The sequence below is a fragment of the Oreochromis aureus genome, linkage group 3, assembly GCF_013358895.1.
Source record: "Oreochromis aureus strain Israel breed Guangdong linkage group 3, ZZ_aureus, whole genome shotgun sequence".
Classification (NCBI taxonomy): Eukaryota; Metazoa; Chordata; class Actinopteri; order Cichliformes; family Cichlidae; genus Oreochromis; species Oreochromis aureus.
The window spans coordinates 24,230,321-24,258,310 of NC_052944.1; the positions used below are offsets into that span (position 1 = coordinate 24,230,321).

Below are 27,990 nucleotides of genomic sequence, written 5' to 3' on the forward strand. Positions count from 1 at the left end.
TGCATCAGTGACACAACATTGCCTTTGCAAATTCAGAAAGAAATAGGGGGGATCACAGTCACAGTAAAACTCATTCAGTTATAAACTTATAAACTCATAAACTTATATGAAAATATTCAGGGCACCACAAGCCACTTACTCAGATTCATGCGTGAGCAGCATTTTATTGGTAAGTCTGGTTCATGTTGTTCAACCACTGGCCAAAATAATGGAGTCACCACGTGGAAGATATTCTTTCAGCTTTTTTACTTTGCAAATCAAGCAAAGACATGAAACCAAATTGTTTTTGTCGAATAGCTAAGTGGTCTGCCTTCAAAAAATTTAAATGAAAAATAATAATGAAAGCAGAGGGTAAAATATGAAACCATAAAAAATTATGACTTTATTGTACATTCTCTGGCTTTTGTGTGCCCTTTATATGAACTGTTTGAAACATGGACTTCATCAGCAGCTGACAGAGGACTTATTTTTGCTCAGTTACTTATAAACACAAGCACAGCTAAAGCAATATAGCAAGCAATGTTGCTCTTAAAAATAATAGCTTTGGGTTAAAACAATGCATGAAAACAAATCTAGTTCACTTTAAGAGTTTGAAAATCTCCAAATAAAACTTTAAAAACCCTTTGGAAATAATCGCTCCTGCTGCAGCTGTCACACAGTGGACAGGTTGCGAGTCTGAAGTTAAGGCATAAAAATAAGAGCAATCATTAATGGGATATCAGCATAATTCAAGACTTCGTGGAAACATTCATAAAGAAGTTAGAAAAGCTTCCTGTTAGAGGTGAGTGATGTAAAAATACCCACTTATGCCCTTTTTGTATTTTCAGATTACAGTGCTTCACATTTTATCTGAACAGCATGCGTCGGGTGTGGTAGAAGAGCAAAGATTTCCCAAATTGTGTAAAAAGGGTGGATATTATAGTTTTGTTTAAGTCCTTATCACATTTTTAGACTTGTCCAATCTGAAGAAAGGGGAAGAAAATACACCAGGTCAAGTTCACCAATTACGAAAACAGTGGTGTAAACACTCCAGGAAGTTACAGATAGAGTCAAGAAACCTTTCCCAGAAGCACAAAGACAGAATATGTTGTTTTATGATTCATTGGGCAACGCTAGGCGATTGCTGCGCTAAGCTAAGCAAACAAGGTTCTGCTACTACTTTCTGTTTAAGTTTAACCAGATTGACAATTCAATTCTAAAAGAAAGTCGGGTATGAGAGAAGAGTACATAGCATCTGTGTTTCCTGCTACTTTCTGCGCCACACAGGTATGGATGTTTGTCTGGGAGCCACACCATCACTGCAGGGCATGTAGTGAGTGCTGGTTTTCAAGCATACAGGAGTCAGTTTCAGACACACAAAGCAGAACTCTTTCTGACAGCGAGGACAGATGATGTTCTTGCAGCCTGTTTTGTCGTGCTCCACTATCTCACCACAGGTGGGACAGGCCCGGATGGAGGGACAGGCACTGACCCCCTGAACCTGAGGGAGATCAGTAGTCTTGCAGTTCTTGAGAACTTCGAGTTCGTGCCTTACGCAGCCATCATTATCACAGCGGTCTGATCGTGGAGCTCTACCTTTCCACGGCCTCAAACATTGGCAGCAGAAGTCATACGCTTTGTTGTTGTCTGCTGTGCAGATTGTGCACCTCACACTCAGGTTAGTCAGGTCCTCTCTCTCCATATAAGTCTTGCAACCAGGACACTGTTGTGAGAAAAATTAAAAGAATAGTTTAAAATTTGAAAAGTAAAACATTTTGTGCTTTCCTCTATATCTAGGATAAATTGCAGTCCCTTGGGCTGGAAAAGCCTGCATAAACCCAGCCTGCAGCCCCACAAACTTTGCATGCAGAGTTGAGTTTAAAGGCTAGAAGGCCACACCCTGACAAGATCTCCAAAGAGTGGTGCTCTCGGCCAAACGCATCATTCGATCAGAGCTTCCTGACCTGCTGTGCACCTACACCAAGCGGTGCAAGACCAAAGCCAGGAAGATTATGATGGACGTCTCCCATCCCAACAATGGACTCTTCTCACTGTTGAGATCTGGGAAGAGCTTCCGCTCCCTTAAGGCCAAAACAGAGAGAATGAATTCTTCCCCCTGCAATTCGGGCCCTGAACCAGGTGTAGAACTGGACTCTGCTACATCACATCACTACACACACTCTGTTTATTTCTTCTTATAATTTCTTTCTTAAATTTTTATTTGCATATTTTTTTTTTACTGTAAATTTCTAAATTTAAAATCTGTAAATTTTGTACATTTCTTTATTGTAGTTTAATGGTCGGACATTGCACGGCATTTCACTACATGTCATACTGTGTATAATTGAGTGTGTGACGAATAAAAATTGAATTTGAATTTGGAAAGGTGGAATCTCTCTGTGTAGAGTTTGCTTGTTTCCCTTTAGGTACTCCAGCTTCCCCCTACAAACCAAATTCGTGCTCATTCACCTATATTTGCATTTTCTTATTTCCATCTATATCTACTTTGTGGGATCTTCGACTTCCTGTTCTTGTCACTTCTGGGAGTTTAAACATAAATTTTCAAGCAGGGAAGTTGAGTCGTCTTGCCCTGTGTCTTCCTGTCTTATGCCTGTTTGTTCATGATTGCTGAGTGGATTAGAGACACTCTCTATAGAAGACTTACTGTTTTCAGTTCACAGTACTCTCTGGCTGCCAGCTGGGCAATCGTCTCTTCAAAGTAGGCCATCTCTTCAACTGTCAGTGCTGCAAGCCTCCGCACCTCTGGATAGGACCACACTGCACCACATGTCTCGTAGGTGTCCTCATTTAAAGCAGGGCACTTAAATTTGTACTGGCCCTGCAGGGACACAAAAGGTTTAATCACCCGTAATGGGGAAGACATTAGAGTGAGAAACTTTAAAAAAAAAAAAAAAAGTTTAAAATGAAACAAAACAATAAAGTAGCGTGCCTGGCAACAAAGAGCTTCATCATACAAAGTCCTATCAAACCAGATGAGGATGAACTAAGGGTGACCTATGTGGCATTTCCATTTGACGTGTTTTCTATTTTACAGTAAACACTGACCATAATTTGGAAAGAAAAAGAACAAAAATGAAGACAGAAAGAAACCTGATCCAGCAGACTGCGGCACCATCCGGTCAGAGATTCCGCTGTGACAGCATGACCGCAGGACATCTCTGCTACGAGACTGTCATCACCGGCTGCACAAAACAAAGAGAAAGCACAACGAGTTTCATATCAACGTGACATACAGTCCCTATTTGACCAATAGGAAGAGTTGCCAAAATACTGAATATATGTGAGCATTTTCCTTACATAAGCTAACACCGTCATAACACGTGTATAACTGCTTTAGTTGGGTTAACTGGTAAAATAACAAAGATACAGACAACAGGTAAAAGTACAAACTGTGTATTTTAAACGTATTTTAGTTCTTACATAATGGATCCAGCTCATCCCTCCTGTTGACAAATGTCAGCGTCGTATCTTTGGGGTCGTAGCTCTTGTCATCCTGATCTTGTGTCGTCATTCTGGCTCAGACGAGGAGGTTTGCTCTCTGTCCACAAACTTGGTCTTGGTTTAAATACTACAGATGAAATTAGCACCGAGGCTCTTGCTCTGTCCTCCTCTTTTAAAGCACCAAGATTCAGCGGCCCGTTTAACTTTCAGTTTCTCTACGGTACTTACAACAAGTCACATGGTGCACGATAACAGGCTTGCATTCCCCTCTGATATATTCGCACTATGTGTACAGTTAATCCTTACAGCTTTAATAAGCCTACCATAGAATACTAATTGTGCGTTGTGCGTTAGTGCGCTGGTTTAAAAAAAACAAACAAACAAACAAACAAAAAACCGATTAATGCCAACACTTGATAAACAAACGCTCCCTGGTCACATGGCAAACAAAGGTGAAAATCACCCCCTGATAATAAACATTTTTAAACAGTTTTACGCAGACGGAGAAGCAGAGATACCACCTTCAAAACAATAATAAATAAATAAAAATAATTAGAAGATGAAGAATTCTGAGTGAAAGTGAAAGAATTTATCTGCTCTCTGACGTCAAACCTTGGAGCCAAACAACTGTTCGCACTGACATATCAGTGACAGACTTTGGGAGAGCAACAAGTCGCACTTAAGCGCAACATGGGAAAAATCTACCAGGTGGTCGTTCATGGACTAAGGGGGCAGAAGATGATGGTGGACCTGTGCAACACTGAGGAGCAGTTTAAAAGCATGACAGTGAAACAGCTCAAGGAAAAATTGGCACAGAAGCTTCCGGAGACCGCAGGTAAGACAGCAGATAGAAAACAGTGTATCTGTGCTTTTATGTTGCTGATTAATACAAAGGCATATTTACTGTAATGAGATTCTTTATATAAAGTTCTAATCCTAAAGTAAAACACTCAGCAGCTTGAAGTGAAAGTAAGGAAGTGGCGATGATAAATAATGGTTTGATGAAAGTGCATTACAGTATTTCAGATACTTTTCTGTCTGTGTGCGTGCGCGTGCGATTTTAAAATATTACTGTTAACAGAAACTGAGTGAAGTAAATAGTGAAGCCCAAAATGAAAGTAAGCTAGCTCAAGAACAATTAGTGAAAACTCTACATCAAACTGCTCAAGTTCATATAGTTATTTGTAGTTGAAGAGTTTCAAGAGCAAAAATGTTAAAGCAGTTAGAGAAAAAAAAAGTGCATTATGTGAAAACTCAGTCTAGGAACGTGGAAATCCAACTTTAAGTACATTACTTAAGTAAAGTAAGCAAATGTGGCCTAATAATCTAATGCATCTCTGTGGATGTGCCTAATAAAAATGGTATAGATTTACTTTAAAAAAAATGTGTGTGTGTGTGTGTGTGTGTGTGTGTGTGTGTGTGTGTGTGTGTGCAGGAGAGGAGGCTCTGCGGCTGATATTCACAGATAAGATGCTGGATGGAGACGACACCCTTCTGTCTGAATATGGAATCCAGCACATGTCTGTCCTCCACATGGTGATGAAAGTTCCTGGAGGACTGAAAGCTTGACTAAGACCATCTCCACCTGTCCTACCACTACTGCTGCTACTTTCTGTGATGCTTTAGAAAGCCTCTTGACACTGTTTACATGTATTGTAAATGGTACACTTATTATACTGTTTTACTGTTTAGTGACAATGATGGTTTTATTGATCATCCTTTATTCCAAATGCAACACCAGTCTGTGTTGTTCTATGAAATAAAACCTTTTTTTCCAGTTATTTTCTTTGCGTTTTTGATTATTTTTAATCTTTATTTATTTATTTATTTATTTTGCCAGTTCCCACATTAGTCTCACAGTCGTGTGTACACGACCATAAAATATTGAAAGCTTCCGTATACTGACTTTGAGTAATTTTAGGAAATTGGCAATTGCTGAAACAAAGGACACTGTTTGATTTTCATTTTTTATATTTTAATTATAGGTACAAAATATTGTATAAATATTGTCTTAAGTCAAACTTGTTTTTTTTTCATTTACTTTCTCCAAAATGGTTTTCATACACTGTAAAAAAAAAAAAAAAAAAAAGCAATATAAAAGTATTGTACTGTGTATTTTACAGTTTTGTACTGTTTTTCTAGAATATCATTAAAGTTACATAAATAGACTGTGACTTCACATTTCAAATGTAAAATAACATAAAATCACTGTAAATGTAATAAAACATAATTTGTTTTTTAAATATATTTGTCTGTACATATGCATATTTAGATTGTTAAAATACATTCACAAATGTATCATAATTTCATAAATATTTGTCCGTTATTTGAAAGATTGAACTGTTACATTCAAATGTAACACTATGGAAAAATATATAAAATGATTCTTATAAACCTTTTTTACATCAAATATTTAGGGCAATCATGGCTCAAGAGTTGGCAGTTCGTCTTGTAGTCAGAAGGTTGCCGGTTAAAGCCCCGGCTCGGACAGTCTCGGTCGTTGTGCCCAGAGGGACCGATTGTGCGATGGCAGCCTCGCTTCTGTCAGTCTGTCCCAGGGCAGCTGTGGCTACAACTGTAGCTTGCCTCCAAGCTACAGTGGAGGCAGTGTGAATGTGAGAGTGAATGAATAGTGGAATTGTAAAGCGCTTTGAGGGTCTCGAAAAGCGCTATATAAATGCAATCCATTATTATTATTTAAACCAACTGTTAAATGTATATTTCTGTACATTTAAGTATTATTATTCATATTGCCGCATTCATTGACCTTGTTTATAGGTAATTTCATTGTTTAATCACATTAAAATGTTCCTAATTTAATGTTTAAAAGCACTTGAAAAAGGCAAAATCCCATGTAAAATTAGGGCAACAAACTGTATTGTCATTACTGAAAATAACCGTATTTTTATGAGAAAGTTATTTTCTGTTATTTTCTGGTATTATTTTGGCGCCCCAGCTGCTGGAATATTACTGTTTTTTTAGGATTTTTTTTTTAACAGTGTAGTTGGTAATAGTTCTAAGTTTAGTTTCAGTTAAGTTTAATAATCATGTTCTCTCAAATGCTTCACCTCCAAAAATGTGTCCAGTTCCTACAGCATATTCACAAAGCATATTCAACAGTAAACCACAAGTTTGTCACTGGTGTCTTTTCATAAATGTTGTAGCAGCTGAAGATCCAGCTGCAGGTTTGCTGACTCATGAAACTTAGTCTGAACTGGTTCTCTCATGGGTCCCACAAAGTTAAGAAAGGGGTAGTGATCTACCTCAAAATGAAGAACTGAAATTATCCTTTAGGACTGCAGATTTACACAAAATGGAAAGATTTCTCGAAGTCAGCAGATTCCAAGTTCTTCAGTTCAAACAACATGAAAATAAGCATGCAGTATTACATACTTACTTTACGAAGATGAAGAAGACTCAAATTGTCATCCTCAAATGAGAGGAAACTGGGTATGATGTTTAAGAAAAACCCAGGAACCATCAAGTCTCGAGCATGCTATCAATTTATAACTGCTGGAACACCATTTTTACTGTCCATAGTGAAGACAGTTATACATCTCTATGGACTGTGAGGCTGCTGACCAAGAAAGAAGCCACTGCTCCATAATCAGCACCTTCAAGTTTGACTCAAATTTGCAGCTGCTCGCATTTAAAACCAAATGCCACCTGGAAAAAAGTTTTATGGTCAAACGTGACAAAGATTGAATTATTTGGCCACAAAAACAAGAGGTATGTTTGAAGGATTAAAGATGAGGCTTCTCAACTTTTTGCTGGAAATATTTTATCAGCTTACTTTAAAGTTACAGTGGGGTGGACAAACCTATTTAACCATCCAGTGGAAGCTATGTTTGATACTGTTAAGTGCTTTGAGAGTTTATGAGGATTATGTGAGCCAGGCATTTTGTTCTCTGAAAAAAAAAATAAAATAAAAATAAATAAATAAAATAAGGGAAATTACCCAACTGTGGTGTTTGGTATGTGGCCATAGCAACCTGTTGCTTCACATTCTGTTTGACTAAATGAAAAAGTGTTTTGAAATAATCTGTTAATCTAAGCTGTGAGTGGTGAATAAGGAACTTCACACAGACAGCATTATCATTACCACAAAGGGCGAAGGTTTACTTCAACTGCAGTACATAAAACCCATTATTTGACATAAAAAAAGAAAAACTGAACTATTAGCAGTAATAGTTAAAAATTACTGTTGTTCTGTGGACACATGACCTTTTATTGCCACAAAGAAACTGAAAGCATATAAAAATCTTCTAATATATTTTCTTAAAATCTTATCCAGTTCAAAGTCAGAGATAGCTGGCACCTATCTCTGCAATGAAAACAAAGCAATAAATGACTTGACCACTTGAAAGACAAGATTTTCTAAAATAAGACTTTGTTTCTGAAAATTAATAAATAACCCTGTAAGGTATTATCAGGCTGAATCACAGGGTTACAGACAGATGTATTTATACTGTAGTTTTAAAGACATGTTTCCTGGTACAACAAATTTTCTGGCATGATATGATCTCAGCTGAGGCTGAAGCAGTAAAAGAAGGTGTGGGAGAAACACCTGTGTACAAAGGACTTGCCACATCACTAGGTATACTTGTTTTACTTCGTTTGTGAAAATTACTGTAGCAATGTTATTAAAACTAAATCTCTGTATGTGCATACTCACATTTGTAACTTGTAGTATTCGTACTTGACTTGCATTCCAATTTTCCGATGTGTTCACATGTTTAGTTTAATTTTTTTCCTTCCTTTATGTCCTTATATGCTGTTTTTACAGGTTTTTTTTTTTCAAAAGTAAGAGTTCAGAGGAGTGTATAACAAAGGAATGTGCTCTCTCTGCTGATGTTTATTGCTAAAGTGACAGCTGCACATTGAGTAATCAAACATGTCTCAGTTTCTTTGCAGAAAAGAAAATGAAATAACTAATATGAAAAACAATTTAGGAAATATTAAACAGGGAAACAATATATTTAAGATATCGACTAGATGATTTAAAAAACTATATTCCAGTTAAAGAGGCACAACATTAAAAAGCAAAATTAAATTAGATAAAGCAACAAATAAGATAAATCATGTATACTTATTCTAAAGTGATTCTAAAGCACCTTAAGATAACATGATTTGTTTATATTAGTTCAATTTCACTACTGTTACTGTCTCAGGCAGACTGGTAATGTATTATATTAAATAAAAAAGGGAAACAACACACATGCTGCATTCTCCAATTAGACCAAGACAAAAGCATAAGCGTTATTAAAGAGCTCCAATCTCTGTTGAAAAATATAAAACATTCAATTAAAAAAATGTTCTGTTTAATTAGCATAAGGATGTGGAGACATAAAATAAATAATCATTTAATAATGATTCAACTTAATTTGACTCCAAATCCTGGTGTGTCTTTTTCAAAAAAAAATTTCAAAGCGACAAACCATGAACACAACCCACTTGAATTGATGTCTGCACTTGATTTAGCAGCTTCTATTTCTACATCATCTACATCAGTTTTGGTGTATATTGGATAGTTTGTGTCATGGTGTTTTCATTCTTCTCTTTTAGTTCTTCTTTTCTGCTGCTCTGGCAGACTTGCATCATTCAGTTTTACTCTTCTGGCCTTGGCTGCATTTGTTGTCTGAGATTTATTTTCAGTGATTCCTTCATTATTTTTGACATGTCTCTCAGAGCTGCCCTGTGAGGGTTTCCCTACAGTTTCTATTCTCATGTTCTTCATCTTTGTCCTGATGATTTCACAATCTGGAGTCTGCATTTTTTCTTCACAAGTTATTTGAACTTTTCCTGACTTCTGTGAACCATGTCCTCCTTCTGTGACTCCCTGAATTTTGGCTCTGCCTTTTAGTTGAAAACGCTCTGCTTTAGTTTTTTCATTAGTACCATCATCCTGGTTTTCTTTGGATGCTTCTATTATTTCTGCTCCTGCTGGTCTCAGATGGGGTTTCTCTCTGATCTGAATTTGTTTAGTATTTCCTTCATATTCTTTCTTTTCCTCCACATCAACATCTTTCTGTGTTGTAGCAGCACCACTTACCTCCCCTACTGTGTTTTGTTCAAACTTACTGTGGTCACCTTTTTCATTTCCTTTCCTTTCTCTCCTGTCCTCCTTCACGTTTCTGATTTCTCTCTCTACACAAAAAACATTATCTCTTGAATGTGTAACACTGATCTCCTGCATGTTCAGTGTATCACTGTGTCTGTTTCTGTGTTTAAGACTCTGATCATCTTGTAGTATGTTTTCTTTTCTATCATCAGCTTTTTCTTTATCCTGAAATGTGTCACAGCACATCTCTGCTGTTGGTTTATCGGCACTAATCTTTCCTTTCGAGTCATGTTGAAAATCTGTTTTTGTTTTCTCCTCAGCATGAGAAGGACTACAGATTTGTTTATTCTCCTGATGTTCACATATGTTCTCTCCCACAGTGTCAGCTGGATGCTCTGCGTGGCTTTTTTTCTCTGACTGTTTATCTTTAGCCTTTTCATCGTTATCTGCTTTATCATCCATTAATTTACTCATCTCATACTGTCTGCTTGGATCATCACAGACTGCTGATCGATCACTGATATCAAGTTTAAAATCAGGATTATTATCTGATCTGTTTTTTTCAGCATCATCCACTTCTGTACGTTTTTGATCCAGGTCATCACTTCCAGTGGTTCCATTGTCTTTATTTGGTTCGTTGTCCAGAGGATCTACGTTACAGGGGGTTTCAGGTGATCCCTCTGCTTCTCTTAAGCGAGCAGTCTTTGGATTGTTTGTCTCCCCTCCATCTTCTCTCTTTCTCTTATTTTTCCCATCTTGACTCTGATCATATTCATTACTGGTGGTAATGACGGGTGGATGTATCCACTGGATACATCCACAGATGTATCCAGTGGTGGATACATCTGTGGACTCTGGAATACCAGTATCTGCAGCATGAAGCACAAAGTAGAAACAAAGTCATTCAGCTGAAGAAGCAGCAATAAAGATATCTGCTCTTACCTTTATTTTTGCTATAAAACAGAAGATATGCAGTCTGGGACCTAATGGACAAATATGACATGTAATAAATATGTTACTTTCACATGCAGTGATGTGTTTGGCTAATATTTTATAACAGATTTATTTTTTGCAGCAGTGTTTTCCGACATATGAATATGTGTCTGTGTATGTTTATATATATTTAAAGATACACATAAATGTTTTAATTTCTTTCAATCATTTTATTATTTTCACTTTTGCACAGGAGAGTTTTGGGGACAGAGTTGACTGAAAAAAAGTAATCTGTTGTGATTATAGCACAGTAGTCTATGATATTTCAACATGTAGCACAATATATTCGATGAAAGTGTATTTAACGCATGTTTAGTATATACTCATGAGAAAAGTTAAGAAATAATTGGAAAATAATGTACAGTGGAAATAACAAGCACAAAAACTTACCTCTCAGTGTTATCCAGCTGGAATGGCTGAAAATCAAGCTGATGATGTAAAAAATAATAAAGTGTGACATGAATGATCAGCTTGGCCACTGTAACGCATGAGTAATGTAGGAACGTATTTTGGTATCAACAATGTATAAGTGATCAGTCTTACCTCTGTGACTCTGGTACCATCAAACTGATACCATTTGTCTCTGTGTTCCTCCTGGATCTTGATTGTTGAGGTGTAATGTCCACCTCTCAGATCCCCAAAATGATCCACAAATGCATACAATTCATATGTCTGACTCTGATCACCAAAGGAAAAAATGGCAAACATCAGAATGACTGAAGAAAATAAAATGGATTATGATTAAATAGTAAAATATTTTGTACATATACCTCTGGTATCTCCAGGGTTTCAGGAACCTCCACAGAACAGTTGATTTTAATGTATGACATGTAATTATAGTTGAACTCAAACCTCTTCAGCAGCAGACACAAAACATTTGGATGATGCTTTATTACATCTCTCTGAATGAAAAACATTCAATACAGATAAATTTTATTCATACAGCACCAACAGTCACCTCAAAGCACTTTTTATTTCCTAATATGTCTTAATATGCTTTAGTAATTCTATTTAAAGAATCATAAATCTAAAAAAAATCTCACCATAGTAGCATCAGCTTTGTCATCACACTGCTCACAGTACAGCTGATTTTCTCCACAGAAATCCAAAGGTTTAAAAAACTCTTCAGCGCCGTACACCTGAAAAATGTTATTTAAAATCAGCTCTGACAAAGATGAGCTGACCAGCATAAAGGCTGTGATTGTAAAGTGCTGGTAAATGTTTTCTCAGGGAGGAAGGTTTTTAATACACTAACTTTATTTAACATAAAAATGTAAAAAGTTTTGCATTATTAGCAGCTGCCATCAGATAAACTCCCTCTAGTGATTTTTGAACACAGTCTTTCAGTTGTGTTAATGTTAAAATTATTTCGGCGTGCTGGTCTCTGACTGAAACATGGACATCTAATTTACAAGACACAGTTGCAAAAAAAAAAAAAAAAAAAAAAATCCAACCCACTGAAATTTTATCTCTGCATCAGTGCCATAAATCAGAATTTTACTCAAGACCTAAAGGTAAATATATGCAGAAAAATTATTATGTATTGCACGTCTCTTTCTTACTTGTCAGATCCTTACCACGCTGTAGTCTTCACTGCAGGAATCCACCAGTGAAAGAGGAAGAAGCCAAAAAGGTGCATCTCTGTCAGTCTGTATATGACCTTTAGAACAGATGGTTTTGTTTGCTAACTGACCATGGAAGATCTGAAAAAAGCACAAATACTTGTTGCCAAGTGATATTTTTTACCCAGCTTTCCTATTGATAGGCTCACTTTTGGAACCAGTCAACTGACAGGAGAACAGTCTCTACCTGTGATGCATCCGGACTGGTCATTCTTAAAACCCTCTCCAAGCACTCTGCAGCATCACGCTGTTCATACACTGGGTGGGGAAATAAATGTGCATGCTTTCAACAAAACAATTAAGTTATTTAATTAAAAAATGTTTTAGAATTATCCAGTCTACAATTTAAACAAGTTAAACTATTAAATTACATTAAAAAAAAACTGCACAGGATGAAGAAGACTTTACTTCAAGACTTGTAAATTGATCAACTTTAGATCAATTTATTAGACTCTTCAAACAGTTCAAAGGTTGTGCTGTTTTTTGTGTTAACATACTGTACCATTGTCAATGCCCAGCTTCTGTGTTATTTTATATGAGTATGCTGTGTGGTTCTGTAAGTCATCAAATAAGACTTTAAGATGATGATCAAGAAACTCAGAGTGAGGATTTCCTCCAGAGTACCTACACGGAAGGTAAATACGAGTAATTAAAAATGCACAATAGACTTCATATTTGATAAATACAGGATCACACTTAAAGCTGGGCTGTAACAAACCTTGTCACAGCCTCTCTGAAGTCCTCGGTCATGAACAGCACCTGCAGCACACTGTTCAAGCAATCTGTCGCTCCCTGGTTTATCAGTCCATGGTACATGTTAGCTACTGGGAGGAGACTGATCATGTAAATTTCAGAACTATGAGCAAATAATTATTGTGGATCATAAATTAAAACAGACTGAAATATTCAAAAACCCTGTGCAGTGTTTTTTACAGTGACCGTTTGCTAATCAATTAAATCAATGAATTAATAAAACAATAAGAATTTACAAAAATATTCAAAAGGAACCATTAAGGTCAAGGTCCCCAGTAAAACTTTATTTGTAAAATGGAAGAAGTTCAGAGACACCTTCTTTCTTATAGCAGTGCGGCTAGACAAAATGGTAAACGGTAAATGGCCTGCATTTGTATAGCGCTTTACTAGTCCCCAAGGACCCCAAAGCGCTTTACACATTAAGTCATCCACCCATTCACACACACATTCACACACAGTATGAAAAGCACAGTCTAAACCAGGAGTGGCTGAGAGAAATGTTTCTACCTGTAAGGGTCGGTTATTGGAAGTCATCTAAAAACAATAGACCTAGATGTTAAATATATGTGTGTAAAAAACCAAAAAAAAATCAAATTTGGCATCAGATCTTACCCAGAGAGGTGCTGCTGAATAGCCGTCGAGTACTCTCCAACAAAGACATTTTCAGTCACTTCAATTCTGTGTTACGGAGAGCTGCAAAAGAATTCAAAGTCTATACACCAGTCAGAATTTGTTTATAAACAACAACATTATTTATTATTTATCATTATTATTATTATTAATACTATACTACTACTACTACTACTAATAATAATAATAATAATAATAATAACTTATGTAATGTGTTTGTGTGTGTGGGTTCTAATAAAATAAAACAACCCTAAAATTTTCCCCTGCTGTATCTAGCAGGTTAACAAAGGCCCATGTTTTTGTACATTAGGTGCCAAAACCCACAGCCAGTGACAGGCTTTCAGTAACATCTCGAATAGAAAACACTTTGAGTATTATGATATTACCACCACAACACACTGCTTTTCTAAGCTACATTTAATGACTTTCGACGAGGCTACGGAAAAAAAAACCTATAATAAACAAAAACAATACCAAAAAAGAAGCTTCTTCCCCAGACAGATAGTGTTCTTCAAAGAAATTGCTGATGAAGAATAAAACAAATCTAATTATTTTCAAATGGAATACACAAGTACACAAAAACAAAAGATTCAAACATACCTTCAGTGGTAACAGGGATATTTTAGATGTTTTAAAGATGTTTTCTAAGACCTTTGGCAATAAAAGTGTTTAATTTATGGAATATTTGAGTATAGGATATCTCTATCTCTCGTGCAGTTTAAAACACTGGAGTAGCGCTTTCTCTTTCACTTCTGCTACACCTTAGTGTTGCATTCAGCATGTATCGGAATTTTGAAAATCTGGCGTATTCTTTCATATTCTTTTGAATTTGAAGAGACCTGTAAGAACACTCTATTAACGGTGAAATGATAACTATTTCATTAACACTATTTTAAGTCACTGATTGCGTGAGCTTGACAGAGATTTAATTAAAGAGCAGAGATGGTAAATATTAAGCGCAAGTCTATTTCCACACACAACTACCTTCATCATGAATAAACGCAGAGTTTAAAAGGACCTGGTGAAGCTCTGCTAAACTCAAACTTTAAGTTGTGTCTCAGTTTTTCTCAAACACTTTAATTTTCTTAAATCCACCAAAAAGATACTTTTTTGATGTTGCTGCTACTAAAACCCTCTAGTTTATAAGCAGAGAGGCTTTAAAAAAAAAAGGTTTACAAAAAGTGTTAAAAAATATCAATTGTTCTAAACATTTTGAGGGGAAGGCTGGTTTTCTGCACATGTTCTGAAATTATTTTAACACCAAATGTTTGGTCTTGATCTACTTGCAGTGAATCCATACATGTGAAACCAAAGTTAAGGTGTGAAACCATCAACATTCATTAACAGGGACATCAGCTTAAATCCAGAATTTGGTGCAATGTTCACAAAGACGCTAAAAAAAGCTTCCTGTTGCAGGTCAGTGGTGTAAAAGACCACTGTTAAAACACATGAGATTTCTGATGTTGCAGTTGTGTTCCTTATATCCTTGTCATGTTTTTAGACTGTAGTGCCACTGAACAGCTTCAGGTGCGTCACATGATCAAAGATGCTGCATAAAAGGTTTGTTTGAGTTGTTACCACATTTTTAGAAATGTTAAGCCTGAATAGTTTGTTTGGAAATAATGCTTACATAGGCTAAAAGAAAGGGGAAGAAAATACACCAGGGTAAGCTCAACTTTAACCAAAAACGCAGTGTAAAACACTCCAGGAAGTTACTGATACAGTCAATAAATCTTTCCCAGAAGCACAAAGAAACAGTATATTATTTAATGACTCACTGGGCAGAGCCGGGCCAGCTGATATGAAGAGCTAAGCAAACAGGGTTTAGCTTAGCTTCACCTTTCTGTTTGAGTTTTGGCAGAAAGGTAGAAACTAATACTCCAGACCTGCATATGAAATTGGTGCAATAGAGTGTTTTTTTAGGCCATTTTAAATGATCTGAATTTGCTTCCATTTTGCAAATGTAATACTCACATGTACGTTTCATCATATTACAGATCAGCAAAGATTTATCAAAATTTGACCCACATTCGAGAGAGGTGAATATTGCTTTAGAGATGGCCAAAACAAGAAAGCTTATCACATATTATATGTTTTGAGGCATCTCTCTGCTGATAAAGAAGTTGAAGTTCAACTCATGTTTAATTGGGAGGTTTTATAGGCATGTGAAGTACTGCATGACAAAAACAGAGTCAGTCTTGATTATAGCAGCGTCATCATTTCTCCCCACATTTCCTGTCATGTTGTCACTGCTTTACAGGCCTGAAGCTCGACAGTATATAATGTATCCTTACCAGTAAGGTAAGGATACATTGTATACTGTTTGTTTGTTTATGTGTCTTTCTTGCTGCTGTTACACCCAAATTTCCCCTTGTGGGACAATTAAAGGATCATTCTATTCTATTCTATTCTATTCTTATGTGAGTAAAAGAAAACATAATTAAAATATAATGTGTTAAATTTGCTTAGATGAGAGGGTCCCGTGTGGATCAGAGGAATAGGAAAGGATTTGTGAATATGTGTGCTTAAGTTTGATTTAGCTATAGGCCTGAACATGTCATAAAATTAGGAGTAGACTTGTAGGAGACCCTCCCCCACCTTGAGTTGGGAAAGTAAGAGAAAGAGAAGTTATAGCTGAGTGGAAATTCCCCAGGGGATACCTGGGGTGGGGCACTCAGTGTGTGTAACCTGATGATTGTGGTCTGGAGGGGAGATGGACTTTTATGACCGGCAGGGAGTCACGTACACAGGGGTACCTACATGTGCACACACATACACACACAGGTACGCGCGCACACAGGCACTCACGTTCTTGCGCATACAGACACAGAGTTTACAACACACCATGTGGGTTTTATGATGGGGTCGCTCCTATAAAACTGGTGGAAACAAAAAAAGAAGTGAAGATCTGCAGAGGGACACCGGCCTTGCACTTCTCCCCTTCTAGAAGACGCATGCGTAACTGAAGATGAATAAAGGTTTTGTGAAATGACTACTGAGTCCGGTGTCGTCTCTGGAGGCCTGAGGAATAAAAAAGAACCGGGGTGAAACTGCTTTACGTAACACTTACCAGTTCCAGTACAGCACAAAGATTAGTAAAGTTCTGTATTAGAAATGTGCCTTAAACAAAATAAAGGAACATATATAAAAGTAAAATACATAATTAAACAGCATTTTACTATTGTACTTTATATAAGTATAGCTCATCTTGAAATGTTTTACAATCTGCAACTTAATTTACCAGAATGACACGCTGGTTATTTCTTAAAACAAACAGATGTCCACCTGCCTGAAGGGAAGAAGAAACAAAGTCACCGTGTGGTAATTACTAGAAATAGTAAAGTTTAAAGAATGGTGTAGAAACTAGTTTAAACAACAGCTTCAGAGAAAGCAACTCCTCCCGAACTGGAAGGGCAATAATTAAACATTAATGTTTTATCATAATAATAATAATAATAATAATAAACTTTATTTATAAAGCACACTTAAAAACCAAGGGTATACCAAGGTGCTTAACAAGTAACATAAGGAATAGAAGGAAGATAATAGAAATAGGACCAAAGCAAGTACTAAGTATGCAAGCAGGTAGCTGTCACTGATACATAGGAAAGCAACAGGTAGAGAGCAAACAAGAAATTAAATGAGCATAAAAGTGCATAATATAAAATCATAAAAGAAATATTAACTAGAGGGAAAGGCAAGATTGAATAAGTTGGTTTTTAGTCTTGATTTGAACAGTTCAATGGAATCAGATGCGCGGAGGTCGAGAGGAAGGGTATTCCACAGTACCGGGGCAGCCAGAGCAAACGCACGGTCACCCCGGGACTTCAGCCGAGATCTGGGTTGGGTCAGAAGTTGTTGAGTGGCAGATCTAAGTGTTCTAGCAGGAGTATGTGGTTCACTAAGATAACTTGGCGCCAATTTATTAATAGTTTTGAATGTAAGGAGTAGTATTTTAAATTGAATACGGTACCTTATGGGCAGCCAATGCAAGCTAGCTAGAACAGGAGTAATAGGGCAAAATTTCCTGGTACCAGTCAAGAGGCGGGCTGCTGCATTTTGGACTGTTTGCAGTCTAAGAAGAAGAGAAGAGGGAAGACCGTAGTACAAGGAGTTACAATAATCCAGCCTGGAGGTCACAAAAGCGTGGATAAGCTTCTCCAGGTCCTCATGTCGAACATAATGCCTAGCCTTCGAAATAAGGCGCAGTTGGTGGAAGCTAGATCTCACTACAGCAGATACTTGCTTATCAAGTTTGAGCGAGCTATCCAGCAGTACACCCAAGTTGCTGACATAGTCACAAGAAAAGTTAGCAAAGGAACCCAGGGCAGCACAGAGTCGGGCACGAGGGATTTTACTATTGAACACCACAATCTCAGTCTTCTTATCATTTAAGACAAGAGAATTACTCAGGAACCATTCTTTGACCTCCCGCATGCATTCTTGAAAGTAGTGTAGGGACACAGCAAGGTCGTCAGTAAGTTCAAAATAGATCTGTATGTCATCGGCGTAACAGTGGAAGGCGATATTGTATTTTTCAAAGATTGCGCCTAGAGGGAGCAAATACAATGAAAAGAGAATAGGGCCTAAAACTGATCCTTGAGGCACACCACAACAGACTGGAGCGGAGGAAGAGGAGAAGGTGCCTAAGTTAACTGAAAAGGATCTATCAGCGAGGTATGATTTAAACCAGTCGAGGGCAGTGCCTCTAATACCCATAGTGTGCTCAAGTCTTAGTAATAAAATGTTATGGTCCACCATATCAAAGGCCGAAGAGAGGTCGAGTAAAACTAGGACCATAGAGCGTCCAGTATCAGTGATTACAAGAATATCATTAAGAACTCTAACCAACGCCGTTTCAGTGCTATGCAATGGCTTAAAGGCAGATTGAAATTTCTCAGCGATATTGTTTGTGTCCAAGTACACCTGGAGTTGGGAGAGAACTAGTCTCTCCAGGATCTTGGACAAGAATGAAAGCTTAGAGATCGGTCTGTAGTTTGAAAGGTCATAACAGTCAAAATTTCTTTTTTTAAGAATCGGGTGGACTACAGCATGCTTAAAAGCCAAAGGAACACAGCCTGAGAGCAAGGAAAAGTTCATAAGAAATAGGATACTAGGTCCAATTACATCAAAACAGTCCTTAGCTATGCGAGATGGAAGAATGTCAAGCACAGTATTGGTGTTATTCATTTGAACAACTAGCCGCTTAAGAGACAAAAGTGACACAGGCTCAAACTGGTGGAAAGTTGAAGTGCACTCGGGAATGGGGAGGGGATATAAAATAGGGGGAAGAGAGGACTTAAGAGATGTGATCTTATCTAAAAAGTGAATTTGAAATCGCTCACAAAGAGCCTGAGAATAAATTAAAGACATATCCGGGGAAGGGTTAACCACAGAGTTAAAAATTTTAAATAAGGTACGGGGGTTATGGTCATTGGCCAGGATGATTTTAGACAAGAAGGACGCTTTGGCTGTTTTAGCAGCACTTTGGAATTTTAAGCGGCTAGTCCATAGCATGTCGAGAGAAACCTGAAGTTTATCTTTTTTCCACATTCTCTCAGCGCGCCGACACATGCGACGTAAAGCGCGCGTAGTGTCATTAAGCCAACACTGAGAGTAGGTTCTAGGGAACTTCATTTTAATGGGGGCAACAGTATCAAGGATTGAAGAAAATAGCGATAACAAGGTATTAGCACAGTCATCAACCGAGCGAAGAGAACAACAGTCAAGAGTGACAGATGCAGAATCCAAAAAAGACATAGAGAAGTTTGACACCGCTTCAGCATTAATTACACGTAGCGGGCGAAGGGGAGCCTCAGTTTTGATGTTGGGCAATAACGGTGAAGGTTAGAGCCCAGATTAGTCAACCTGGTTACTTTGTAGGTAGTTTGAAGACGATCCATAAAAACATGAAGTTAATACAAAGTTTTCACATTTGCTGTGATTTTGACCCGATTTTCACCAGAATTAATTCAGCTTGAGCTGTTATTGGTCTTTTCTATCATCACACATAATTTGAAAATAATACCTTGAAAACCTTGGAGGCTAAACTGACCACAAGTGGGACAGTCACGGATGGAGGGACAGGCGTCAGCCCCTCAAACCTGAGGGAGATCAGTAGTCTTGCAGTTGTTGAGAACTTCGAAGTCGTGGTTTGTGTGGTCTGAGCGTGGAGCACCATTCCATGACTTCAATCATTGGCAGCAGAAGTCGTACAGTTTGTCGTTGTCTGCTGTGCAGATTTCTCAACTCAGCAGAATTTTCACCTAATTGTGGTGTTATTTGCAAAGTTTTGCAAATAATTATCTTATAATATTCTATAAATTGTGCACATTTTGTTTTGAAACTTGATTGGGTATAATCAGTCTGATCTGCTTAAAAATAAAATTACAATCTTCTCTTCAAAGTAGGCCATGTCTTCAACTGACAGTACTGCCAGCCTGAGGACCACTGCACCACACTTTTCCATCATTTCACTTAAAGCGGGGCAGTTAAATTTCTACTGGTCTTGCAGGGAGCAAGTGGTTTAAAAACAGCAAACTACTCTTAAAAATATGAGGGTAGTGAAAATAAACCAAAACAATAAAGTAGCAGGCCTGGCAACAAAGAGCTTCATCTTACAAAGTCCCATCAAGCCAGGTGAGTACTTTTTTTAAGTTCAGCGTTATCATCCTCTGTAATTTAATGCTAGAAATGTAAGTATTAGCCACATTTTGGAAAATCAGGAAAAAGGAAGGAACAAATGAAGAAAGAAACTTGATCAAGCAGACTGTGGTACCACCAGGTGCATGACCACATGATATCTCTGCTACTAGAGTGTCTCCTCACCGGCTGCACAAAACAAAAACAAAGGACACCGAGTTTGATATCTGCATCACAAACAGTGTACATGTGACCAATATAAGGAAATACCAAAACACAGAATATATGTGAGCATTTTTCTGATATACCTAACACCAGCATAACAAGTGCACATAACTGCTTTAGTTGGCTTAACTGGTACACTAAGTGAAATTAGAACTGAGGGTATAACTTTATCTACTCATTTAACACACCAAGATTAGCTTTCAGTTTCTCCAGGGTACTTACAACAAGTCACATGGCGCATTACGAGACGTTTGCATTACCTTTTAATATATTCAGAGTTTGTGTACAATTAATATGTAGAACAGCTCTGGATAAAAGCTTTAAGTTGCCTACCACAGGATATGAATATTTACTATAAATGAGACGCATATTACAGGGATCAGCTGATAAACACTCACTGGTCAGATGAATACTAGATACTAGTATGCTGTTGTCAACAGAAACTGAGTGAAGCCCAAAATGAAACTAAGCTAACCCAAGAATAAGTAGCTAAAACTTCAGGCTGCTCAAGAAAATGTTATTTTTAGTTGTAGTTAAAAAGGTTTAATGGTCAAAAATGTCTGCATGTTAGAGAAAAAAACCTTTTAGTAAAAGTAAACTGAAAAGTGAAATTATTTTTATTAACTCAGCAGGTTCACAATCAGTGAAAATGTGGTGTGTCAAGTCAATTTGAAACTGAAACTCTGAACACAACCTGCTCCTGACAAGCTTATGTGATATCTATGAAATTAACTAGATAGATATATAGAATAAAGCTCAAACATGAATGATGACTAACAACAAAAAAGAACAATAAAAAACAGCAAAAGTCATACAATACTACTACTAATAATGATAAAAAATAATAAAAGAAAAAAAAATGGTTGGAAGCTCCACAATGGTCCAGATGGAATCAGCTACAGACTATCAAGGGACTGTACAGATCAACTCTGTAAGGTTATCACATACAATCTTCTCTTCAAAGTAGGCCATGTCTTCAACTGAGACTTTAACATCAGTCTCGGTCTGGAGAGGATCCCCATTCTGTGGAAGACCTCCTGCATGTTGCCGGTACCAAAGACAACATACCCCAAGGAGCCAAACCACTTCAGTTCATATAATAATAATAATAATTTTAATTTTCCATTAACCAAATATTAAATAGTCCATCATTTGTTCAGTGTGAAATTAGCTTTTTGCAAACAATAACTTTAATTTCACAACCACTAGTTTCAATGTAAAATTTCTTCCTGTGTTCCCTTCAGTAACAATCAAGTAAAAATATGCCACTAGTGGAAATATTATTTTTGCCTCAAAGCTACTGTCTCAGTTTATAGTTTATAGTAGATATACCAAAATATAAAGAATATGCACAGCCACATGAAATAACTGATATTAAAAACAATACTGGGAAATATTACACAGCAAAAATTACCACAAGTGGAGACTTGTCAAATAAATAATCATTAAATGCTATGCTTACACTTTCTCTCAACTCAATCTGACAACAAATACCGGTCTTGCTTTTTTTTTTTCTTCATCAATGCAGAATGACGGGTCCAACGACACATTTCATACTTTGCAACACTTTTTATTTGGTTGTTGCTTCTTACAACTCTCAGTCTTAGCTTTTCAGCTGTCAGCCACTCACAAAACCCCACCTCAGGTCCCGGCACATCCTTTATATAGGAGACCTAATCAGCTCAGGTGTGTCTCTCCCTGCAGGAGAGGAGCAAGAAAAACAACGCTGTGCCAAAGCGACAAACCATGAACACCACCCAACTGTCTCATTGTCTGCACTTGATTTAGCAGCTTCTATTTCTAGATCCTCTTGTGGAATTTTGGTGTATTTTGTATGGTTTGTGCCATGTTGTTTTTCTTCTTCTCTGGGCTTGGCTGCACTTTTTGTTTGAGATTTATTTTCAGTGTGTCCTTCGTTATATTTGATATGTCTAGCAGAGCTGCCCTGTGAGGGTTTCCCTACACTTTCTATTCCCATGTTCTTCATCTTTGTCCCAAAACATTCACCATGAGAATTCTGCCTATTTTCTTCACAAGTTATTTGTTTGTTAGTATTTGTTATAACTTTTCCTGACTTCTGTGAACCATGTCCTCCTTCTGTGACTCCCTGAATTTTGGCTCTGCCTTTTAGTTGAAAACGCTCTGCTTTAGTTTTTTCATTAGTAGGATCATCCTGTTTTTCTTTGGATGCTTCTATTATTTCTGCTCCTGCTGGTCTCAGATGGGGTTTCTCTCTGATCTGAATTTGTTTAGTATTTCCTTCATATTCTTTCTTTTCCTCCACATCAACATCTTTCTGTGTTGTAGCAGCACCACTTACCTCCCCTACTGTGTTTTGTTCAAACTTACTGTGGTCACCTTTTTCATTTCCTTTCCTTTCTCTCCTGTCCTCCTTCACGTTTCTGATTTCTCTCTCTACACAAAAAACATTATCTCTTGAATGTGTAACACTGATCTCCTGCATGTTCAGTGTATCACTGTGTCTGTTTCTGTGTTTAAGACTCTGATCATCTTGTAGTATGTTTTCTTTTCTATCATCAGCTTTTTCTTTATCCTGAAATGTGTCACAGCACATCTCTGCTGTTGGTTTATCAGCACTAATCTTTCCTTTCGAGTCATGTTGAAAATCTGTTTTTGTTTTCTCCTCAGCATGAGAAGGACTACAGATTTGTTTATTCTCCTGATGTTCACATATGTTCTCTCCCACAGTGTCAGCTGGATGCTCTGCGTGGCTTTTTTTCTCTGACTGTTTATCTTTAGCCTTTTCATCGTTATCTGCTTTTTTATCCATTAATTTACTCATCTCATACTGTCTGCTTGGATCATCACAGACTGCTGATCGATCACTGATATCAAGTTTAAAATCAGGATTATTATCTGATCTGTTTTTTTCAGCATCATCCACTTCTGTACGTTTTTGATCCAGGTCATCACTTCCAGTGGTTCCATTGTCTTTATTTGGTTCGTTGTCCAGAGGATCTACGTTACAGGGGGTTTCAGGTGATCCCTCTGCTTCTCTTAAGCGAGCAGTCTTTGGATTATCCGCGGTGTCTGTCTTCTCCCCTTTTCTCTTTTTATTGCTCTTATTTTTCTCATCTTGACTCTGATCATATTCATTACTGATGGTGGGTGGTCCACTGGTGGACACATCTGTGGACTCTGGAATACCAGTATCTGCAGCATGAAGCACAAAGTAGAAACAAAATCATTCAGGCACCAAACAGCTGAGGAAACGACAACAAAAATATTTTCTCGTACCTTTCTTTTTGCTATAAAACAGAAGATATGCAGTCTGGGACCTAATGGACAAATATGACATGTAACAAATATGTTACTTTCACAGTTTCGCAGTGATGTGTTTGGATAATATTTAATAACATATTTATTTTTTGCAGCAGTGTTTTCTGACATATTAATATGTGTCTGTGTATGTTTACATTTTACTAACAGTGTAAATATTTAAAGAAACACATAAATGTTTTAATTTCTTTCATTGATTTTATTATTTTCACTTTTGCACAGGAGAGTTTTGGGGACAGACTTGAATCAATCACAGAAAAAATCTGCACTTGTGATTATAGCACAGTGTGATATGATACTTCAACATGTAGCACAATATAATTGAGAAAACTGTATTTAATGCATGTTTAGTACATACTTGTGTGAAACGTTAAGAAATAATTGGAAAATAATGTACAGTGGAAATAACAAGCACAAAAACTTACCTCTCAGTGTTATCCAGCTGGAATGGCTGAAAATCAAGCTGATGATGTAAAAAAATAATAAAGTGTGACATGAATGATCAGCTTGGCCACTGTAACGCATGAGTAATGTAGGAACGTATTTTGGTATCAACAATGTATAAGTGATCAGTCTTACCTCTGTGACTCTGGTACCATCAAACTGATACCATTTGTCTCTGTGTTCCTCCTGGATCTTGATTGTGACGGAGTAATGTCCTCCTCTCAAATCCCCAAAATGATCCAGAAACGCATATAGTTCATATTTCTCACTCTGATTACCAAAGGAAAAATGGCAAACATCAGAATGACTGAAGAAAATAAAAAGGATTATGATTAAATACTAAAATATTATGCACATTTACCTCTGGTATCTGCAGAGTGTAGGGAACATCCACAGAACAGGTGATTTTAATGTATGACATGTAATTATAGTTGAACTCAAACCTCTTCAGCAGCAGACACAAAACATCTGGATGATGCTTTATTACATCTCTCTGAATGAAAAACATTTAATTTAGGACAGTTTTACTGATACAGCACCAAATCACACCAACAGTCACCTCAAGGAGGTTGTCTGTTTCCATTACAAGTCAATATGTTTTCATAATTTTATTTAAAGAATAATAAAAGAATCATAAACATTTTAAACTCACCATAGTAGCATCAACTTTGTCATCACACTGCTCACAGTACATCTGATTTTCTCCACAGAAATATGAAGTTTTAAAAAACTCTTCAATGCCCTTCACCTGAAAAATGTTATTTAAAATCAGCTCAAACAATCATGTGCTGACCAGTGAAGTGAAGCTAAGAATCGTTCCTCAAGGAGGAAGATTTTCAACATGGCCTACTAACTTTATTAATTCAGACTCAAAGGTTAAGATGTATTGTTTAAGAGAAAAGTGAAAAGGAAAGCCATAAAGTAAAATTACCACCACAGTGGAGTGTGAATCAGTCAATATGTGACTAAAGAACAGACTTTTAGGTTTAATTCTTTTCTTTTCTTTTTTTAATTTGTATGACCTGTATCAGAATTACAGCTTTTACAGTTTTTTTCAGAGATCATTGCTGTACATTTTCCTGCTAAATAATCAGATACTTTAGACAAACCAGAAAATTCAAAAGGGTGGACATACATGATTATATATCTATATTCTTCATTGTGATTCCTTTCCACTCATTAACATCAAACAACAGTGGGAGACTAAGTTGGAAGTACAGCTTCAGACTTCTGGTAGGACAAAGTGCTGCACAGAATCCACTTAAGCAAAGCTAAATGTTAAACTTTATGCTGTGGATTTAATAAAACAGTCATCATTTACTGGGGAAAATATAAAAACATTATATATCTTTTACTGGCAAAGCATATAAGTTCAAAATGTTTCCTCACAGCTGTCATATCCTGGCAGACAGAAACATGCTGAGAAGTTTGCAACTTGTCAGATCCTCACCACACTGTAGTCTTCACTGCAACAATCCACCAGTGAAAGAGGAAGATACCAAAATGGTGCATCTCTGTCAGTCTGTATATGACTTTTAGAGCAGGTGGTCTTGTTTACTAACTGACCATGAAAGATCTGAAAATACAGATGCACAAAAACCTGTTCATTTTCTTTCAGTTATAATTAGAAAGCATTTGTTCACAACAAAAGTTGTCCAAAGCATTTTATACTCTAAGGCAAAGACTCCACAACTAAAAAGGGATATTTTGATCCAGTGTATAGATATCCTTTAGCATCGATGAAGACCTTACCTTTGATGCATCAGGACTGGTCTTTCTTAAAATCCTCTCAAAGTACTCTGCAGCATCACGCTGTTCATTCACTGTGATAAATGCATTATTTTAAAAGTCATTTTGTAATTTTGCCCTACAATTTTCCATTGTTATAATGATGAAATAATTAGATCAATGATAGTCATATTTTTAAAGTTATACTTTGCTCTGGAGTTTACAGTGTTAAAAAGGTTTTGTTGTTCTGTACCGTTGTCGATGCCCAGCTTCTTTGTTATTTTATATGTGTATGCTGTATAGTTCTCCAAGTCATCAAATAAGGCTTTCAAATCATGATCAAGGAATTCAGACTGCGGATTTTCTCCAGAGTACCTACACAGGAAGTAAACATGAGTGATTAACAAATGCACCGTAAACTTCATATATGATAAATACAGAATCACACTTAAAGCTGGACAACAAACTTTTTCACAGCCTCTCTGAAGTCTTCGGTCATGAACAGCACCTGCAGCACACTGTTCAAGTAACATGTGGATCCTTGGTTCATCAGTCCATGGTACCTGTTAGCTGATGCGAAGAGAGAATTCATACAAAGAAGATATATATTTAAAACATGAGCCTGGATCATAAAATACCCAAAGAGAAATAAACCAAAACAGTCAAACCCATTTATATTTTATTTATTTATTGATAATTTATTCTATAATGATTATATTTTAATTTCTACATATAGGAGTTTAACTGGGTATTTTTTATTCCGTTTTTCTTTTGTCAATATTACGCTAAAATATCGACTTCCACTACCACTTCTAGTCAAATCTAATTGTTTGATGTGATCAGCTGATTGGGAAAGCACGTGCCGATTTATATTGTGTTCCAAAATTTACAGTGCGGGGATAAAGAGAGCCAATAAAGAACTGCCTGTAAACCTCCAAAATAAATTACGTTGACCCATAGATCAGGGCCATGTAAGGCTGGAGCATTGCCAGGAGTATAGTGGCCTGAGTAACTGGTCAACTAGAACAAGCAAAACTGTCTTTAGAGTCCAGTCTGTCCAAACTAAGTAATCAACCTGCAGTAAATTGGTTAGAAAAAAGAATCTGAACATAACTTCAGAAATCCTGAGAGAGATCTATAATTCAGCAATGTTCTATCTATTAAACATTTATGATGATAAGGATGTTGATGAAGGCTAAATAGAAAAAAGCCAGCTCCAAGTACACGAGTAGGCTACTAAAAAAGACAAAAAGGAAATCGAAATTCCTGGACGCTGGATAAATATACAATTTACACAATACGCTTGAGGAGGAAAGCAAAAAACAATCAAAAAACGCTCTAAATATTTACTGAAATATTTGAAATATTTGTTGTAAACAATACCTGTGTCCTTTCCGCTCATTTTCACTTCACTCCGCTTGCTGCGCTGCTGAAGAAAATGCTCCTTAAAAGGAATAAACAAGCAAGCAATTAACGGGAACTAAACAACAGCACATACAATCCTTCCTTCGGTTTATTTCAAGGCATTCCTCTAGATACTTCGGAAACTACTTTATTCTCGAGGAAAACAAACAAACTGCGACCTGCAGATCCAGTGAATTTAAAAGCACCGGAATACTTTCGCTTTCTCTTCTCGTCGAGTTGCTGCAATGTTGCATTCATGCTGTGTTGGAAATTTCGAAATTATCAAAAGACAGCTACATGACTGACAATGATTTACAGTTATTTCCTTTTCAGAACCAGATTATTAAAAATGTGAATGAAGAACACCTAATATGTTCTGACTCACAAACACAAATACAACACACATGGACTTCAGTTTCGGAATCTATTTTTAGTTCAGGACTTGAAATTGGTGTAAGATCAATTGGGTAGTATTTGAAATTTACGTAACACAATGAACGCAGCATATGAAGCAATTGACAGGGCGAAAAGGATCGTCTGGATTTCATTTTTACAAAGCTTATAATATTGTATGTAATGTACCTCCACAAGAAAAGATGTATTGTTAAATGTATTCATTGACGTCATCTGCGTCACTTTGAAATTCAACAACTGTTTTAATCTATGAAATAATTTTTAATCACAGATTTTCAGACACAAATCACTCACTATGCTTCTTGCTCATGATTCAGAGAACCTCCTGCTGGA

The 27,990-nt window shown here is 36.8% G+C and overlaps 3 protein-coding genes across 10 annotated transcripts; 1 reads left to right on the forward strand and 2 right to left on the reverse strand.

The window, feature by feature from the left end:
• Positions 1-88: 88 nt before the first annotated feature.
• LOC116316726 (putative E3 ubiquitin-protein ligase ARI6) lies at positions 89-3,674 on the reverse strand. Its single transcript, XM_031735357.2, has 4 exons — positions 3,421-3,674; positions 3,091-3,182; positions 2,645-2,818; positions 89-1,702 (listed from the first exon to the last, which is right to left on the reverse strand). Exons 1-4 carry the CDS (start codon positions 3,509-3,511, stop codon positions 1,247-1,249), a joined length of 813 nt encoding a protein of 270 aa, XP_031591217.1. The 5' UTR covers positions 3,512-3,674; the 3' UTR covers positions 89-1,246.
• A 364-nt stretch (positions 3,675-4,038) lies between these two features.
• On the forward strand, positions 4,039-5,222 carry zgc:194655 (uncharacterized protein LOC794380 homolog). The gene is made up of 2 exons (XM_031735363.2): positions 4,039-4,276; positions 4,877-5,222. Exons 1-2 carry the CDS (start codon positions 4,132-4,134, stop codon positions 5,008-5,010), a joined length of 279 nt encoding a protein of 92 aa, XP_031591223.1. The 5' UTR covers positions 4,039-4,131; the 3' UTR covers positions 5,011-5,222.
• A 2,219-nt stretch (positions 5,223-7,441) lies between these two features.
• LOC116316730 (ubiquitin carboxyl-terminal hydrolase 17-like protein E) lies at positions 7,442-27,541 on the reverse strand. Of its 8 annotated transcripts, XM_039610324.1 has the most exons (13): positions 14,101-14,289; positions 13,975-14,023; positions 13,483-13,582; positions 12,836-12,941; positions 12,620-12,741; positions 12,305-12,375; positions 12,073-12,198; positions 11,539-11,634; positions 11,266-11,397; positions 11,039-11,173; positions 10,886-10,923; positions 10,445-10,485; positions 7,442-10,371 (listed from the first exon to the last, which is right to left on the reverse strand). In XM_039610324.1, the coding sequence occupies exons 3-13, from the start codon at positions 13,529-13,531 to the stop codon at positions 8,990-8,992; spliced, it is 2,298 nt and encodes a 765-aa protein (XP_039466258.1). In that variant the 5' UTR covers positions 13,532-13,582; positions 13,975-14,023; positions 14,101-14,289; the 3' UTR covers positions 7,442-8,989. The 8 variants fall into 8 exon arrangements, with proteins under 8 accessions (XP_039466258.1, XP_039466259.1, XP_039466256.1 ...); XM_039610325.1 differs by lacking the exon at positions 13,975-14,023; XM_039610322.1 differs by having other exon boundaries at positions 13,483-14,023.
• Positions 27,542-27,990: the final 449 nt, after the last annotated feature.